Below are 19,246 nucleotides of genomic sequence, written 5' to 3'. Positions count from 1 at the left end.
AGCAGCATGGAGGTCATTATTCAGCAGTACTGAGTTATGAGGCTATGAAGACTGCACCAGGTCAACTAATGCCAACAGATCGCTTAGAGTCATCCAGCAACCGGTCATTCGCTAGAGAACCTAAAGTCCAGCCAAAGAGAGTAACATTTCTGCCAATGATCATGGTGGTGCACGCCACTGATAAGCCAAATTCAGTAAGTGGCGTGCACCTCTTAATAAATTTGAAAGCATTAACTTGAACGGCGGCAGCTATAGGCATAGAAGTGGTGTCTAGGTATGCTATGGACATGATTATGAATTATTATGAGTATTAAGAGTTATATGAAGATATCCAAAAACCAGGATTTAAGGTAGTGCTTGAACTGTGTACCACACCTATATCTGCATCTAGCAGACATCATAAGACTCAGACAGTCTGGACTTTCATGTGACAAGTGAATCATGCTGACATAGCTTAATATAAATGAGGAAATACAGTATACATATGTGACGACATGGACTCTCATGGGTTAAAGTTTCTTAACATTCAGCCAGACTATTGTTCTTATGTGTGCTAAGTCATGTTTGCTTAGCTATTGTATCTCCAGTCTCTTCCAGTAATCATTGTATTGTAGTTGTGTATTGCTAATGTGATTACCTTAGTAGCCATTGTCTAGTCGGAGACTTGCAGGCTCCATGTAGATATCCTCAGTCTTTCTACCCACATCATTTAAATGAACATTATCCATGCAGCTTGAAATTCCTCCAATGGGAGAAGCAATCTTGTCCAACCAATCAATGATGACGCAGTGTATCTAAGTGGAAGGCTGTGGCTATAAAAAGGGACTTCTTTAAGCCACCAGGTGATTGATGAAGGTTGATGGATCCAGTCTAAGCTCTTTGGAGCTAACTAGAGGATCAGGATATCTTATGGCTTCAATCTAGGGACTCCAGTCCCGGTTGGAGACCATATCCACAGCCTAGGGATTTCGACTCCGGCTGCCAGGATTTTAACATCAAACCAGGACTACCTAAGGAGGACACTCAGGTTGGGACAGTTCAGTCACCTGTTACAGACTTTGCAGACCTCAGACAGCTTGGAACCTGTGAGGCATGGACATTCTAAATCCCTGGTGAGCCAGCGCAAGGGTGAGACTCTGTTGCCTGTTACATTTGCGAGTTTTGCTGGTTATGTGTTATGTGCCGTTAATTGTTTGGGGATCCAATAAAGTCTAATTATCGTGGTTCCCTCACCCTGTGTTGTCTGAGTAGTGTTATGCCCACGGTTAAGGAGGCCAGCGTTCAGTTGGGATGAGCCCTGAGCCACGCTGTCTTTCTAAAGGCGGCGGGTTTTAGTGGACGAGAGCATCCACTGACCCCGTGTCTCCACAACATATATCACAGAATAATCTATTTTACGGTTTACCCAATAGGAGACGTGTTACGTATTCTTGGCTCTTAGCTAACTAGTTCTTTTAAATGTGTCTTAACTTCCGCAATAAACCAGTCATATTTCCTATGCAGATCCGTGTACATTTCTCTGGTCTGCATGGAAGAATAGTATGCATGCTACTAACAAATGACTCATAATTTGGATGCTTAGTGCTTGGATGGCATCACTGTAAATTCATGGCTCCCTTAACAAATGGCGCCTAACGTGCCCTAGGACGAAAAGTCTGGATGACAAAAAGCCATGCTGTCCTTGATTCGAAAGGAAAATACACAAGAGGGGAGAATGCACAGCTTCACAGAGGTGAGAAAATTTTCTTATCTTATCTCACACCTTGTGTGTATTTTCTTTTCAGGTGGGGAGGTGCTGTCCCAGTCCAGACACCTAATGACCACAATCTCTATGAGATAAAGTTCTAGGTAAATCCAATAGGTCATAATTAGATCTTAATCTGTCTGCAGGGTGTTACATGTACTGTGTCTTTGTCTGTCTTGTGGAAAAAGCAGAAGTTCCAAGTTTCTTTTTCCTTGAGTTAGCGTTAGAGGAAAATGAGGAAGTTTTAATATACGGTGACTTCTGGTATGATCCAGGTTATATGGTTATATGTATAAGTGTGTAATGCAGGCGAGCTCAGACACCTGCACGTTAGATCTTGTTTTTATTGTTATGTCAATCAATGTTATGGTTCATTATTTTGACTGTCTGGAAGACTGAAAAAAAAATATAGCAGACCCGTTTGTGGAAAACAGGAAGTTCTGTGCTCCGCTGGCGTTAGAGCAAAAGTGAGGAAGTGTTCACGGTATATTAGCAGCTGTTTCTTTGAGTGGAGAAGAAGGGAATTTTGTTTACTTACCGTAAATTCCTTTTCTTCTAGCTCCAATTGGGAGACCCAGACAATTGGGTGTATAGCTATTGCCTCTGGAGGCCACACAAAGTATTACACTTAAAAGTGTAAGGCCCCTCCCCTTCTGGCTATACACCCCCAGTGGGATCACTGGCTCACCAGTTTTAGTGCCAAAGCAAGAAGGAGGAAAGCCAATAACTGGTTTAAAGACCAATTCAATCCGAGGAAACATCGGAGAACTGAACCATACCACATGAACAACATGTGTACCCGAAAAAACAGAAAAACCCCGAGAAAACAGGGCGGGTGCTGGGTCTCCCAATTGGAGCTAGAAGAAAAGGAATTTACGGTAAGTAAACAAAATTCCCTTCTTCTTTGTCGCTCCATTGGGAGACCCAGACAATTGGGATGTCCAAAAGCAATCCCTGGGTGGGTAAAAGAATACCTCATGATAGGGCCGTCAAACGGCCCTCTCCTACAGGTGGCCAACCGCCGCCTGAATGACTTATCTACCTAGGCTGGCGTCTGCCGAAGCGTAGGTATGCATCTGATAATGCTTGGTAAAAGTAAGTAGACTCGACCAGGTGGGTGCCTGACACACCTGCTGAGCCGTAGCCTGGTGCCGTAATGCCCAGGATGCACCCACGGCTCTGGTAGAATGGGCCTTCGGCCTTGAGAGAACCAGAAGCCCAGTAGAACTGTAGGTTTCAAGAATTGGTTCCTCGAGCCCCCGAGCAAGGGTGGATCTGGAAGCTTGCGACTGTTTACGCCGACCAGCGACAAGGACAAAGAGTGCATCCGGGTGGCGCAGGAGCGCCATGCGGGAAGTAGAACCTGAGTGCTCTCACCAGAACCAACAGATGCAAATCTTTCTGAAATTGATGGACTGGACGAGGACACAAAGAAGGTGAGGTGATATCTTGATTGATATGAAAATGGGATACCACCTTAGGGAGAAATTCCGGAACCGGACGCAGAACTACCCTGTCCTGGTGAAGGACCAGGAAGGGAGTTTGTATGAGAGCGTTGCTAGCTCGGAAACTCTCCTAAGAGACGAGACCGTTACTAGAAGGCCACTTCCCGTGAAAAACGGGAAGGGAGACATCCTTCAAAGGCTCGAAAGGCGGCATCTGGAGAGCAATTAGAACCTTGTTCAGATCTCAGGGCTCTAACGGCCGCTTGTACGGAGTGCTGAGAAGACAAACTCCCCGTAGGAACGTGCGTACCTGAGGAAGTCGTCGTTTCTGAAAAAATACAGATAGCGCTGAGACTTGTCCCTAAAGGGAACTGAGCGACAACCCATTTTCCTACCTAGATTGCAGGAAGGAAGGAAACATAGACGATGCAACCGGCCAGGGGGAAACACCCTGCGCCGAGCACCGAGATAAGAACATTTTCCACGTCCTGTGGTCAATCTTGGCGGACGTTGGTATGCTAGCCTGTCTCATGGTGGCAACCACGTCCTGAGGTAATCCTGACGACACTAGGTTCCAGGACTCAATGCCACACCATCCGGTTGAGGGCCGTAGAATTCAAATGGAAGAATGGCCCTTGAGACAGCCAGTCTGATTGGTCTGGTAGTGCCCCCGGTTAGCCTACCGTGAGGCACCACAGAACCGAGTACCACAACATCCTCGGCCAATTTGTAGCGACGAGGATGGCGCGGCCGCAGTCGGTCTTGATCTAGCGCAGTACTCTGGGCAACAATGCCAGAGGTGGCACCTAAGGTAGCTGGAACTGCGACCAATGCTGAACTAAGGCGTTTGCCGCCAGAGCTCGATGATTGTGAAACCGTGCCATGAAGCTGGCACATTGTTGTTGTGCCGTGACGCCATTAGATCGACGTCCGGCCTCTGTCAGCGGCGCCAGATCTCCTGAAACCCGTCCGGGTGAGGAGACCATACTCTTTCGGCCACACCTCAGCGACTTAGGAAGTCAGCTTCCTAGTTTCCACACTTGGGATGTGAATTGTGGATATGGTGGATGCCGTGTCTTCCACCCACATCAGAACCTGCCGGACTTCCTGGAAGGCTTGCCGGTTGCGCGTTCTTCCTTGGTGGTTGATGTATGCCACCGCTGTGGAGCTGTCCGACTGAAGTCGGATATGCTTGCTTTCCAGCCGCTGTTGGAAGGATTGTAGGGCAAGATACACTGCTCTGTGTTCAAGAACATTGATCTGAAGAGTGGACTCTTGCTGAGTCCACGTACCCTGAGCGCTGTAGTGGAGAAAAACTGCTCCCCACCCTGATAGACTCGCGTCTGTCGTAACTATCGCCCAGGACGGGGATAGGAAGGACCTTCTTTTTGACCAAGAGGTGAGAAGAAGCCACCACCGTAGAGATTCCTTGGCCGCCTGAGAAAGAACGACGACTCTGTTGAGGGACGTCGACTCCTCGTCCCATTGGCGGAGAATGTCCCATTGTAGTGGACGCAGTAAAACTGCGCGAAAGGAACTGCCTCCATTGCTACCATCTTACGTAGGAAGTGCATGAGGCGTCTCAATGTGTGCGACTGGTTCTTAAAGAAGAGCTTGCAGCCCGTAGTGAATGCTGTTTGTCTAGCGGCAGCTTCACTATCGCTGAGAGAGTAAGAAACTCTATGCCTAGATATGTTATCGATAGGGTCGGGGTCGGATCTGACTTTAAAAAGTTGATGATCCACCCAAAACTCTAGAGAGTCTCCAGCGCAACGTTCGGGCAGTGTTGGCATGTTTCCTAAGAGAGTGCCTTGACAAGTAGATCGTCTAAATACGGGACCACAGAGTGACCCTGAGAGTGCAGGACTGTGACTACTGCTGCCCTGACCTTGGCGAAGACCAGTTGGACTGTCGCTAGCCGGAAGGTAGAGCTACGAACAGAGGGTGTTCGTCTCCTATAACGAAGCGTAGAAACGCTAGTGCTCTGGATCAATCGGCACGTGTGGATAAGCATCCTTGATGCCTAATGATGCTAGGAAATATCCTTGGGACCTTGAGGCGATGACATGGCGGAGGGATTCCATCCGGAACCGCCTGGTGTCCACGAGCTTGCTGAGCATTTTTAGATCCAGAACGGGACGGAACGGCCCGTTGTTATAGGTACCGCAAAGAATTTGGGGTAAAAACCGTGACCTTGTTCCTGAAGAGGAACGGGGGTCATCACTCTTTCTGCCTATAGAGTGCACCCTGTTTGCAGAAGAGCAGCGGCCCGGCCGGGAGGTGGAGAAATTCTGAAGAATCGAGTTGGAGGACGAGAAGTGAGCTCTATCCTGTACCCGTGAGACAGAATGTCTCACACTCAATGGTCATTGACCTATGGCAGCTAAATATCGCCAAGGCGGGAGAGCCTGCTACCGACCGAGGCCGCAAGTCATGAGGAAGCCGCCTTGGAAGCGGGTTTTCAGACTGTCGCTTTTTTGGGCGAGACTGAGCCCGCTAAGAATCTTAGCTCCTCTGATCCTTTTGAGTCCACATTGGACGAGGAAAAATGGGACCTGCCCGAGCCTCGAAAAGGCCGAAAACCCCGACTGCCTCTTGCTCTGTTGGGGTTTGTTGTGTCCGGGCTGAGGAAAGGATGAATCCTTACCCCTGGACTGTTTGATGGTTACATCCAACGCTCACCAAACAGTCGGTCAGCAGAAAAAGGCAACTGGTTAGGCAACCTTTTTTGGAAGCAGAATCTGCCTTCCATTCACTTAACGAGCAGACCAGGCTCTGCTTAAAAACACGGAGTAGCGGAGGCTACCGCCGCACGGTTCGCAGAGTCCAGGACAACCTGAATCGCGTAAGAAACAAATGCAAACATTTGAGAGGTTAAGGATGCCACCTGCGGCACAGATGTACGTGTAACCGTGTCAATCTGTGTAAGACAAGCTGAAATAGCTTGGAGTGCCCCAAGGGAGAGAATGCCGGAGCCAACAGTGCGCCGACAGCCTCATAGATGGCTTTCGACCAGAGATCCATCTGTCTGTCAGTGGCATCTTTGAGTTTGCAGTTCCATCTCCCACTGCAACTATGGATCTAGCTACAAGCCTGGAGATTGGAGGATGCCGCTCGGGACATTGGGTCCAGTCCTTGACCAAGTCAGGGGACAGGGATAACGTGTATCCTAAGCCGTTTGGAGAAGCGCATATCTGGATAAGCGTGGTGTTCCTGGACTGCCTCTCTGAAGGCAGAGTGGTCCAGAAAAATACGTGAAGCTGACTCCTCCACTGGAGGAGCTGTGAGAAATAACCCACATTCTATAGATGGACGCTATAAGATTATTTACTATGGCGTCACGATCAGGTGTATCCAGATTGAGAGCGGTCTCAGGATCAGAATCCTGAGCCGCTACTTCCGCCTCATTACACAGCGAGTCCTTCTGTTAGGACCCTGATGAAACCGAGGCCGCTCAAAGCGAGCCCACTTAGGCTGTCTGGGACTGACGTCCGTGCAGAGCCGTGACTCTGGGATGCGTGTGACATTCCCGGAGCTGTTAGTTATTCACACTGAGGGGGGCCATGGATCAATGATTCAACAGTGCCCATATTGTGAGAGACATGTCCGGACTGCTAGGCTTCTAGTATCATAGCCATAGTCTCAGAAAAACTGTCAGTAAATACTGCAGACACCGTCCTCATCCCCTGGCCATTAGTGCATACAATGGGAGTCTATGTACCTGCCGGCCGTATAGCCGTACATGCTGTACCAGCTGTATAGAAAAACATGTGGTTCTGCACCTTTGTTTTACACAGAGAATATGCTGATAACTCCTCCGCATAATCCAGGAGGGTATATACAACGTGCGACCAAACAGTGCAATGTATATAGTACAAGCATATCTATAAGTGCACTTCTGCACTAGTGGGGTTAGCACCACAGGTGCTGCTTAACGCCTGTTACAGCGATTGTGTGACTATCAGAATGCCAGGGTCTTCCACACTTGTCTCTGTATCGTACAGAAACTGACACTAATGGCTGCCGGTGTCCTTGTAGAGAAGGAAGCCGTGGGCGTGCCTGAGAAAGTGCGGGAATCCGGATTCACAGTGCACACAGTGAGAGGGGTGGAGTATGCAAAACATACTCCAGCTCTCAGCGCTGCTGTGCTATGCAGCGTCACGCCCCTACCCTGACTGTCAGGGCTGTGGGCGGTAACGAAGGGAGACTAGGCCCAGAAGCCGGGGACTCGAGTTAACAGCGCGGCCGCCGTAAAAGCGCGGGCCGCGCTGAAGTCCCCGGCGCACCACAAGTGCCAGCCGCGCCGCAGTTCCAGCGGCCGGCGCGACCGATTCATAGAAGTGGCCAGCGTCCCGCCCCTCTCCTGACTGGCAGGTCTGGGGGCGGGAACGAACGGAAGCAGGCCGCAAAAGCCGGGGACTCTAGTTATCAGCGCGGCCGCCGTAAAAGCGCGGGCCGCGCTGAAGTCCCCGGCGCACCACAAGTGCCAGCCGCGCCGCTGCCAGCGGCCGGCGCGACCGATTCCTGGAAGTGGCCAGCGTCCCGCCCCTCTCCTGACTGGCAGGTCTGGGGGCGGGAACGAACGGAAGCAGGCCGCAAAAGCCGGGGACTCTAGTTATCAGCGCGGCCGCCGTAAAAGCGCAGGCCGCGCTGAAGTCCCCGGCGCACTACAAGTGCCAGCCGCGCCGCAGTCCCAGCGGCCGGCGCGACCAATTCCCATAAGTGAGCCTGCTTCAGCAAAGCTGAATGAGGCCATGGCACAGGCGCCGCAGCGCTGATGTCCCCCGGCGCACTACAACACCCAGCATGCTGCGGTGTGAGCGCCAAATGCACGGGGACACAGAGTACCTTGAGGAAGCAGGGCCATGTCCCTGATGTACTCCGCTCCATCCAGCATCTTCTCCAGGGGCTGTAGATGGAGCACGGTCTCAGTGCCTGGAGACCGGTAAATCCCACTTCACCCAGAGCCCTGTAAAAAGGGATGGGGAAGGAATCAGCATGTGGGCTCCTGCCGCCGTACCCGCAATGGGTACCTCAACCTTACAAACACCTCCGACATACAGTGGGGTGAGAAGGGAGCATGCTGGGGACACTATATGTGTCCTCTTTTCTTCCATCCGACATAGTCAGCAGCTGCTGCTGACTAAAAAGTGGAGCTATGCGTGGATGTGTTGCCTCCTTCGCACAAAGCACAAAACTGGTGAGCCAGTGATCCCACTGGGGGTGTATAGCCAGAAGGGGAGGGGCCTTACACTTTTAAGTGTAATACTTTGTGTGGCCTCCAGAGGCAATAGCTATACACCCAATTGTCTGGGTCTCCCAATGGAGCGACAAAGAAAAAAAAAAAAGAAAAAAAAAAAAAAAGGAAACTTGTACTTTGTAGAATATAACTGTTCATGTGGCAGAAGGTATACTGCGATATACACCAATGTGTGACTTGTCCGGTTGCTAATCAGTAATTGATAAGATCTCGAATCCCGGTCTTCCCCGGTGAAAAGATTTGAAGGGGGTTTTTCGAGGTCCAGGTACAGCGTTATGGTGGGAGCCCTGACGGTAACCTGGTACATTTTTGCTGAGTACCGAGCTGATGGTAATGAGCCCTGGCTGTAACTCAGTGGAATGTAATGTGTTCTGTTCTTAGTGATCCTAGGTAGGAGATAGACAGCATTGCATTAAGGAGAATCCTAAATCTTGACCTTAATCAACATTATTGAGCTTTGGATGGACCGTCCTCATGAGGTGTATGTAGTGTGAACAGATTTTGCTAGTACTCTAGGTATCAACAACAGCTGGCCTATAGTGAGGGTGAGTGTAATTTCTTACCACCCACGTGACACTGGTTTGGAATGTGCTCTAGTTCTTCCTGAAAGTGGTAGATGAACCTGTTGCATTATTCTTGCTCAAATTAGACCAGCTAGTTTCAGATGAAGGAATCTGTAAGTGACAGAAGGTGAGACGCACGTTGATAAAGATAATGGAAAATTCTCCCAAGGGGGGAGATTAGATGAGAATTGATTGAAGGTACAGGATGTGATATTGAACGTCAACGAAAGTGAAAGTATTGAGATGGTTTGAAGAAATGTAATTCTGAATCTAGTAACTACACTATGTGTATTTTACCTGTCTGTGAAAATTGCTTCTCCAGACCCATCATTAGAAGCAACACCCTCCACCCTATAAGCTGTCCCATAGGTTGGACTTGTGTACTGTTTGTGGAGCACTGTGGCCACGTAAGCCCACCCAATTATTTCCTGTCCTGAATGTAAATTTCTGTCACTCTGTGTTTTGCCCAGCCCTGGGGTGGGGAATGGTATGGGGAAATTATGTCAGGGTCTGACAGGAGATAGGGATACGCTGGAGGCTCGACCCTGACCACCATTAGGTCTACCGTCGAGATGGGGGAGAGCACAGGGTCCCTAGTTACATGGTCAGCCCAGGGGTCCCTATATAATCCATATTCCCAGTGACAGATTGAATACCTTCTGAATGTAGATGGCACAACCCATGTCCCTCCCTCCCAGGCCTCTTCAGACGCTATTTTTGGCCTACACTTCCTCTTTTAGCGGCCATTTCATCCCAGTCACTACATAGTTCCTCTTTTGATGCCATTTTGGTCTAGCCGACACCCAATTCCCCATTTTTGTTTTCAGCCGCCATCTTAGGACCCAAAGCCACTGATTTGTTTATTGCTAATGCAGCAGAGGCTGCAGAGGAGGGACCTGAAACCCACACTACGTTTTTGGTCATATATATAGTTGTGCCCCATTGTGTTCCCACTAATGAACCTTAACAAAGGACATTGCTAATAGTCCTGCGGAAACTTTTTCCCTTCACTTTTGCATATTTGTTTTTGCTGTACCTAGTATACAATTTATTAGACAATATCAAGAGCCTGCTCACTATTAGTCCCGGTGGACAGTGAATATTTTTCTGCCTATGGCAGTTGCTGCTTAGCCTGGTTTTGAGATATTCTCGCTTGTATGTTATCCTGCCTGGTATCTTGCACAAGAGTTTCCTGATGTAGTGGGGGAGGATCGTGTGGTCCTCAGGGAATTTTGATCATCAGGAGTTGGCATATATTAGGGGTTTTGTTGGCAGCCCCTAGTGATCCTTTGTGTCTTAGTTAGCAGGGTCTGTCAGGAGATAGGGATATGCTGGAGGCTCGACCCTGACCACCATTAGGTCTACCGTCGAAATGAGGTAGAGCGCAGGGTCCCCAGTTACAGGGTCAGCACAGGAAAGGTACAGTAGGCACGCTCCACCGCTATTTCTAGTTGTGTATATGTAGTCGGGGGGGTGCTGCTTGCTAGTTAGCAAACACTCTTGTGCTCTTTTTTTTTTCCCATGGAGTTTTAGGGGATCTTAGTTTTTAGAATTTCAGTGTTCTCCTGACCCAAATTTACACCCATTGCTCTTTCTTACAAACCTGGGTATAGTCCTTTGTATCAGGTCTCCGAGAGCCCATATGCAAACAACTACAGCTGGTAACTCCTGATCACAGAGTGAAGGACCAACACACCCTCCTTCAAGTGGCAAGACGTATGGAGATGAATCTAGCAGCTTACAAGATCCCCCACATACAGATGTGCTGCATTCACGGTCACCTAAAGAGTATTAATCACGTCATCTCCAGCCCAGAAGTCATTCTACCTGTTTGCTATGAAGGAAGACAGCGGCCCTTTGAATACTACTCAGCCAGATTGAACACCAACCTAAAGCACCAGTTGAAGATCACTGCCCGTATGACATCACTGCTCCCTGACAAAGTCACCATCTCCCAGTGTGCGGTCCTTAATCCTGCTACACTTCTCCCTCTTCCAAGGGGGGAGTGTCCCACCTCTGACACCTTGGTGGAAGAGGTAGTCGACTGACATAGCTGAGGCAGAAAACCTCTGGATTCGATACAGTGACGGATACACCTTTGGACCCGGACTTAACCCATTTGCGGATGGATCAAGATGTGAATCAAGAAGACGGTTCCACACGGGTATAGTGGTGGTAGCAGAAGACGCTGTGCTGATAGAGCAGTCGCTACCTTCATCCCTGTCTGCAAAAGAAGTAGAGGTATTTGCTCTCACTGAAGCTTGCAAGATGGCAGCCAACATCTACTCTGTATGGACGAAGAGAGACTTGATTACCGTCAGTGGAACTGTACGCCGCCATGAGGCCATATTACCAGACAGTCGCGGTGAGCAGGGTTGAGGCCTACATTAGAGGAGTCAAGGGAAGCAGTAAGAAATGTCCTCGCTGACAGAACATCCAAAGAAGCCCCAAGACCACTTACCAAAGAAACAGTCAGTCAATCTGTGCTTTTTAAATGACCCCAATGTGAAGAAGAAGAAGAAAGGAAAGATGGAAAGTCTTAAGAAAACATTGTCCTGACCCTACAAGAGCAAGTCTCAGAAGAAGAGGAGGACTGAGATAGGGTGCGGCTGTGGCTCCTGGAGACCATGGAAAGTGGCTAGTGACCTGCTTTTACTGCCAGCCAAAGATAAATGGCAGGCCTGACACTGAACTGACCCTACACCCCATACAAGCCACAGAATAGAGGGAGAGTAGAAAGCATGAGAGTCTTCCCCTTGCATTGTTCAGTGTCAGACACACCCCAGCAGGGACCACCAAGTTGAGACCCTATGAAATTCTGTTTAGAAGTACCCCCAGATACTTTAACTAAACTTGTTGTTTGTTTAACTAAACATTTGCCTAATATACGTTCTTGAGTTTTCTCCTCCAGATCCAACCACATCTAGATCTCTCTCTTTCTCTCTCTTCCTCTTTTTCTCTCTTCCCTCTCCTCGCTCTCTCTTCCTCTCTCTTCTCAATCTTTCTCTCTCTATTTCTTCCTCTATTTTTCTCTCTCTTTCTTACAAAGATCCATGCATCCCACTACAAAAGATGTCGGACCTGGGACCAGGAGATGGGAGTCTTCCCTCTTCTACCTGATACTTTGTGCCAAGAAGATGATATCCAAGCCTGTGGACCAGAAGATGACTGTGCATCCCACCTTTGATGATGTCCCACCATTACTGCCTGAGGACTGAGGAATATGAGACTGAGTGAAACCAACCCTGATAAATAGGAGCTGATTAGAGGACTACCTCCACGTTCCCCAGTCCCGAATAACGTGTGCCAGCGTGGAACATAGCCATGAGGACAGTCAAGAGGATAAGGTCAGGATCTGGCTTCCTATGCATAATCTGTTGGGTGGGGAGATTCATACACAAGGGATGGGTTATCTCGTATGTGAGTGAGGTAACCATTGGCATTAGGACAGATAAATAGACTCGATGAAAGGAAAGATTTTTGACTATCTTCAAAAGTGGGGAAGGTTATGGACATGATTATGAATTATTATGAGTATTAGGCTATGTGCGCAAAGTGCGTTTTTCGCGGCGTTTTTGCGCGTTTTTCGGGTGCGTTTTTGGCCTTAAAACTGCAGGACTTTGCTTCCCCAGCAAAGTCTATGAGTTTTCATTTTTGCTGTCCGCACACATCTGTTTTTTTTACCTGCGTTTTTGAGTTAAAAAAAAAAAAATGGACATGTCAGTTCTTTCCTGCGTTTTCCCCTCATGCAATGCATTGGAAAAACGCAGCAAAACACAGAGATCAAAAACGCAGCAAAACGCAGAGATCAAAAACGCAGCAAAACGCAGCCAAAAACGCACCAAATCGCGGGAAAAACGCATGCGTTTGATGCATTTTTTCGACGCAGGTGCGTTTGTGCGTTTTTAGTGGCCAAAAACGCACAAAAACGCAGCGTCAAAAAGACGCAGTGTGCGAACCTAGCCTTAAGAGTTATGTGAAGATATCCAAAAACCAGGATTTAAGATAGTGCTTGAACTGTGTACCACACCTATATCTGCATCTAGCAGACATCATAAGACTCAGACAGTCTGGACTTTCATGTGACAAGCGAATCATGCTGACATAGCTTAATATAAATGAGGAAACATGTATACAGTATATATATCACAGAATAATCTATTTTACGGTTTAGCCAATAGGAGACGTGTTATGTATTCTTGGCTCCTAGCCAACTAGTTCTTTTAAATGTGTCTTAACTTCCGCAAAAAAACAGTCATATTTTCTATGCATATCCGTGTACATGTCTCTGGTCTGTATGGAAGAATAGTATGCATGCTACTAACAAATATATTTTGTTATAGGTTACAGTTCAGACACTGTGCATTTCACTCATTATATGATGGGCTCCCAGTGCAAGCCTTATTAGTGTGCATGTCTTATGCTAAGCATCCGCCCCTCCCCCCTAGTGTGGAGGTTGAGTGGCTGTGACATCAGCATCTTGCACCTCGGCTGCAGCCATCTTTATGAGGAAGGCTCACCACATTCTGTGTGTGCACATATCATTTGTCTTGGCTCCTTTTTGGTGTTTTTTTTTACTAACAAATGACTCATAATTTGGATGCAGACGGGGTTAAGGTAGATGCTTAGTGCTTGGATGGCATCACTGTAAATTCATGGCTCCCTGAACAGGTATAGTAAAGTAGCCATGCGCTACGCAATGAAACCATCTATAGCGCCACCTGGTGGAAAACAACGGAGTTAGCATTTTTAGCTCGAAAACGGAATGAGATAGAGAAAAAAAGTGAATTACAAAGTTGTAAGGGCGTCATCAATTCAATACGAATCAACACCTTGCATACAGAAATGCTATGATTAGAACGTGTAAAACTCACAAGGCTGCGGATGTGAAGCGATACCTCATGGAGACCTTCCTACAAGTCATTGGGTATGGTGGCCTCCACACTCACCTGACCCCATTAGACTTCTGTGAGGCCACATCAAACAGCAGGTGTATGCGACCCCTCCACCAACACTTCAGGACCTACGACGACGTATCACAGATGCTTGTGCACACGTGTCACCTACCATATTGCACAACGTGCAGCAAAATACAGTATGCTGTCCAGAGTGCAGATGTGCATTGCAGCTGACAGTGGCCACTTTGAGCATCAAAGTTAAATGAGCGCCATATGCGTGACCAGCATTCAATTCAATGTTTTTTGGGGGGGGGGCATGGGTTTCATATCATAGCATTTCTGTATGCAAGGTGTCGATTCATATTGAATTGATGATGCCCTACAACTTTATAAGTCACTTTTTCCTCTATCTTGTCATGTTTTCGAGATAAAAATGCCAACTCCGTTGTTTTCCACCAAGTGGCGCTATAGGTGGTTTCACTGCGTAGCGCATGGCTACTTTACTATACCTAGACACCACTTCTATGCCTATAGCTGCCGCCGTTCTCAAGTTACTGGCGGTGGACAGGAAATGGGTGGAGACACTGTGTAATATTATATATATATATATATATATATATATATATATATATATATATATATATATATATACATACACACACACACACACACACACATATATATACACACACATACAGTATTTTTTAATACAGATTGTGATATGGAGGAAAATTACATTTAACACAAAACTATTTAAATATCATTTTCTGATGATCGCTCCTTTGATAACAGTGCATTGTGCCCAGGGATGCATATCTGTATAGTTGCAGAGGACTTGAGTTCTAGGGAAACATAGATGAAGCCTCTGTCAGCCTTGAAGATTTATTATTTATTGATGGGAATTTACCTGTGGTTGGTTCACTGTAGTTCTGCTCAACTTCTTCAATAATTTCATTTTTGACTATCACTGGAAATAGAGAATCAAAAGGGTAAAAAAATATTACGGTAATTACAATAAGATCTAATTCCATAGAGAAGAGAGTAATGAAGCAAATTAATGTCTATTGCAGACTAAACACAAGAGATGATAAAATATTGTCATGGGATATGTACCAATGGAACAGGGGTTCCTTGGCTGACCCCAAGACTGTGGCTCCTGTGCTGTCCCTTATCTCGAAGGTAGGCTCGATGGTAGCCAGGTTCAAGCCCCCAGCGTGACCCTGTCTCCTGTCCGAGCCCTGATAATACTCCTCCCCCACGCAGGGAGCGGGCCGGAAGCTTAGTAATCAAAACCCCACAAATAGGCACAGACAAGGGTAAATGAAAACTGATGCACACTGCACGCAAACACAAAGGAGGGACAGTATGTGAACTGGAGAGCAACTCAAAAAAGGGGTAGGAAATAAATGCACAACTGGAGAACTCACGCAAAACCGCAACTTCTAGATCACCATAGAACAGGAAAACCACAGGAACTGAGGTAGCAGAAGCTATATCCGGCACTCAGCCCCAGAATCCAGAACCTTAAAAGGGTGAAGGAGGCTGAGGATGAAAATCAGCAGCCTGAGCTCCTAGCAGATGACCACAAGCCAGCAGGCATTAACTCCTGCTGTACTGGACAACAGTGAATCCAGACTCAGTCAACACCCATGATCTGAGGATCAGAATCCCAGCAAATTAGAAAAATTTGTAAAATACTCAAATGGCACTGCTTGCCTTGCCATCATCTTTTAAAGTGGCTGTGATAGCTCTGGCAATTAGCGATGACTAAGTCATGTTATGTGATAGCTGCAAGTCATTATGGGGAAGCCTGCAAGGTCACACTTGGCTGATGCAATCTTCAGAAGTGTGTGTTATAGTGCCAGGCATTTTGTGGGGGAGAGGGAGGGTATAAAAAAACCTTCCCTTCAAAAAAAAAAAAAAAAATGCCCAGCACTATATCACACACTGCTGTGGCACATCACATCTCATGATTTAGCTCTGTCAATCAGGGGTGACTATAAGAGCCACTATAAAAGTTGATGGTGGGGTAAGCAGCGTCATTTTAGGATTTTACAGTCTAGAGATAGGAGGCTCATTATATAAGGGGATAGAAAAAGGCCTAAGGCTAGGTTCGCACACTGCGTCTTTTTGACGCGTTTTTGGCCGCTAAAAACGCACCTGTGTTGAAGAAACGCGTCAAAAAATGCATGCGTTTTTACTGCGATTTGGTGCGTTTTTGGCTGCGTTTTGCTGCGTTTTTCCAATGCATTGCATGGGGGGAAAACGCAGAAAAACGCAGGAAAGAATTGACATGTCCATTTTTTTTTTCAAGCTCAAAAACGCAGCTTAAAAAAACAGTTGTGTGCGGACAGCAAAATTGAAAACTCAGACTTTGCTGGGGAAGCAAAGTCATGCAGTTTTGAGGCCAAAAACGCACCCGAAAAACGCCACGAAAAACGCACTGTGCGCACATAGCCTAAAACTGTTTGTGTTGTACTACTGCAGTGATGAGACACATTGAAAATGGCAGTGATAGTGTCAGTCTAAGACTTAAGTGGTAGGGAGGTGCTGGACCTGCAGAGTCGGTGTAACTGAATTGATTGCTCTGTGATATATTTCAGTAACAGCATCTTAGTCATTTTATATAGACAAAGCATAGCTGGATGTTTGACTTCTGTAAATTCAATAGGTGCTCAAAGGGGTGTAAAGTCAGGGAAATAAGGTGGGAATTCCACAACACCTATTCATCCTATCCAACATCCTGGCAGAATATCATCAAGATAGGCTCTCATGTCTTGGTGGTAGCACCATCTTCCTGGAAGTACAATTGCTCATCTCTCATTTGATTCTCTTCAGTGCAACATGGTGGATATAGTAAACAGTGACCCCATACATCTTTACAGACAACATAACACTACATATTGCCACCATAGCTCAATTTGGATTAAAAAAAAAAAAGAAGGTCATAAATAACCACTATTTAAGTAAATAAACACTTTTTGGGGCCAAGCTATAAAAATGGAGCAACTCAGTATACACCATAAAGAGAAAAAAAATGAAATGCTAAAATTGCAGCTTTTCAGGCGCACACACACACAATTTTTTTTCTTTTTAATTTTTTATATGATTTTTTTTTATTTGTTGGGGGGGGGGGGTAGGTCATTTTTCAGTACATTGTATGGTAAAGGGAATGGTATCATTCACTGCTACAACCTGTTCCTCAAAAAACAAGCCCTGATAATAAAAGGTAATTCCTATTGTACAAAGGGGAATGGAAAAAAGACAAAATAAAGTCCAAAATAATTAAATCACCAGATAATAATGCAAAAAAAAATAAAAATCAGCCATAATAATGATATTATAGGTATACAGTACAGGCTGGTGCGGTTATGTAGATACCATAATGCACTGCCATAGGGTAATGTGCTAATATATTTGCCTGAGGGTCGTTACTCATTGCCAGGACACCTCTATATGCAGAGGAAGGTACCAAATCATTAAAGGCCTCATTTTTCGGAAAAAAAACCCAAAAAAAATAAAAAAACAGGGCCTGTTGCCCATAGCAACCATTCACATTATTGCTTAGATTTTTTAACCTCAGTCAATTAAATATGAGCAGCGATTGGTTGCTATGGGCATACTATTCTGGCTTTTTTTTTTTGTGGGTTTTATTTCTTTTCCTCCTCCTCTATCAAAACTATTTTATTTTTCCATCAAATAAAATAGTTGTAAAACCCGTACAAGTAAGGTTTTTATTTTTTTGTGGTTCGAGCTGCAGATTTGAATGACATTATTCATTTTTGCCATATAGTGCAATGAAAAAAAAACCGGTATTAATAAAAAACAAGTGCGGTGAACTGTAAAAAAAAAAAAAAAACAAAACGCAATTCAGTTAGTGTTTTTTGGGGGGGGGTTGTATTTTTGGCGTTCATTGTGTGGTAAAAACAATAAATGAATAAAAAAAAATAAATAAATTTAAAAAATTGGTTAGCGTTGCCATTTTCGGAGACCAGTTACTTTTTATTTTTCTGATAGAGCTGTGCGAGGCCTTTTTTTTTTTTTTTTAATGTGTGTCCAGCTGTATTGGCACCATTTTGGGGAATATTAGTGTTTTGTATTTTTGGGGGGAGGTAAAGCGATCCAAAAGAAAAAACAAACCCCCCCCCCACCAATTTGTAGGTAAAGTGACCCAAAAAAACCCCCAAAAAACGACAATTCTAGTGTTTTTGTTATTTCTGTAGGGTGTTTACTCTATGGATTAAATAATTAAATAAATTTTTATAATTTTGATAGATCAGACTTATGGTCAAATATATAATATCAAATATGATTTTTTTTAGATATTTTTTTATTTTTCAAATTGGAAAAAAGGTTGCGAACTTTTTTTTTTGTTAGTCTTCTCAGGTGGTAAAAATAAATGGTAAAAGCAATCTAAATTCAGCCTTATACAAGACTTTCCTCTGCCCACTAAGCTTGGGTAGATTCTGCTATGAAGAAGGCGATAATGAAATATTAGGACATTAATAAATTACAGTAATAACTATGGTTACATACAAACCTGCGATCGGTGATTTGGATCTCTGCATTTCAGTGCTTTTATCTTCAGTGGAGACTAAAACAAAATATTAAAATGTTAATATTACAGCTATGAAACGTAATATGGAATATAGAGTATTATAAGAATAGATATAAGTTGCAGACAAAATCATAAGAAGATTGTATACCAATGTGCCAACATGTTCCACATTTGCTGGAACCAGTGGCGTAACCAGCATCCAATCAGCCTTGGTGCAAGATTTGGATCTGGGCCCCCACATACCATTCCTGCATATTGGTCAGATGTATGGGCCCTTGTAGCGTTCTGAATCCTATAAAGGATTTCCCCTCATTATGTAGTAATGTCCCCAATTCTGTACTAATGTCCCACATCCTGGGGTCCTCCGGGGAATATATGTTCCTTATCCTGGTATATGTCCTCAATCCTAGGCCCCTTCCTGGTATATATGTCTTCTTCTTGGTAAATATGTCCCCCATCCTGGTATATATGTCCCCATCCAGGGCCCCTTCCGAGTATATATGTCCCTCATGCTCATATATACGTTCCCCATCCTGGGCCTATACTGGTTTATATGTCTCCCATCCTGGTATATACAGTATGTTCCCTGTTCTGCCTCTGCATTAAAAAAAATAAAATAAATTAAAAAAAAAAATAAAAAAAAATTGTACTCACCTTTCCTCTGCTCCCCACCGCGCGGGGTTCTCTTCTACTGCCGGCATAGGAATTGGCAACTTAGATTGGCATGCGTGTCATAGTGCATGACATCACTATCATGTGCCCCAAGTCATGGGCATGC

General features: G+C 45.7%; 1 protein-coding gene across 6 annotated transcripts in view; it reads right to left on the bottom strand.

Annotated features, from left to right (window-relative positions):
- Positions 1-19,246, bottom strand: part of LOC142305341 (uncharacterized) — a 122,487-nt gene that overhangs the window by 48,618 nt on the left and 54,623 nt on the right. For all 6 annotated transcript variants that reach the window (XM_075346858.1, XM_075346862.1, XM_075346857.1 and 3 more), the window contains 2 exons: positions 18,451-18,504; positions 14,818-14,877 (listed from right to left, as the gene is read on the bottom strand). In XM_075346858.1, the coding sequence (XP_075202973.1) occupies positions 14,818-14,877; positions 18,451-18,504 (114 nt within the window). The remainder of the gene's footprint in view (positions 1-14,817; positions 14,878-18,450; positions 18,505-19,246) is intronic.

Source organism: Anomaloglossus baeobatrachus, chromosome 1 (genome assembly GCF_048569485.1).
Source record: "Anomaloglossus baeobatrachus isolate aAnoBae1 chromosome 1, aAnoBae1.hap1, whole genome shotgun sequence".
Taxonomy (NCBI): domain Eukaryota; kingdom Metazoa; phylum Chordata; class Amphibia; order Anura; family Aromobatidae; genus Anomaloglossus; species Anomaloglossus baeobatrachus.
This window is presented reverse-complemented; position numbering and strand designations above follow the sequence as displayed.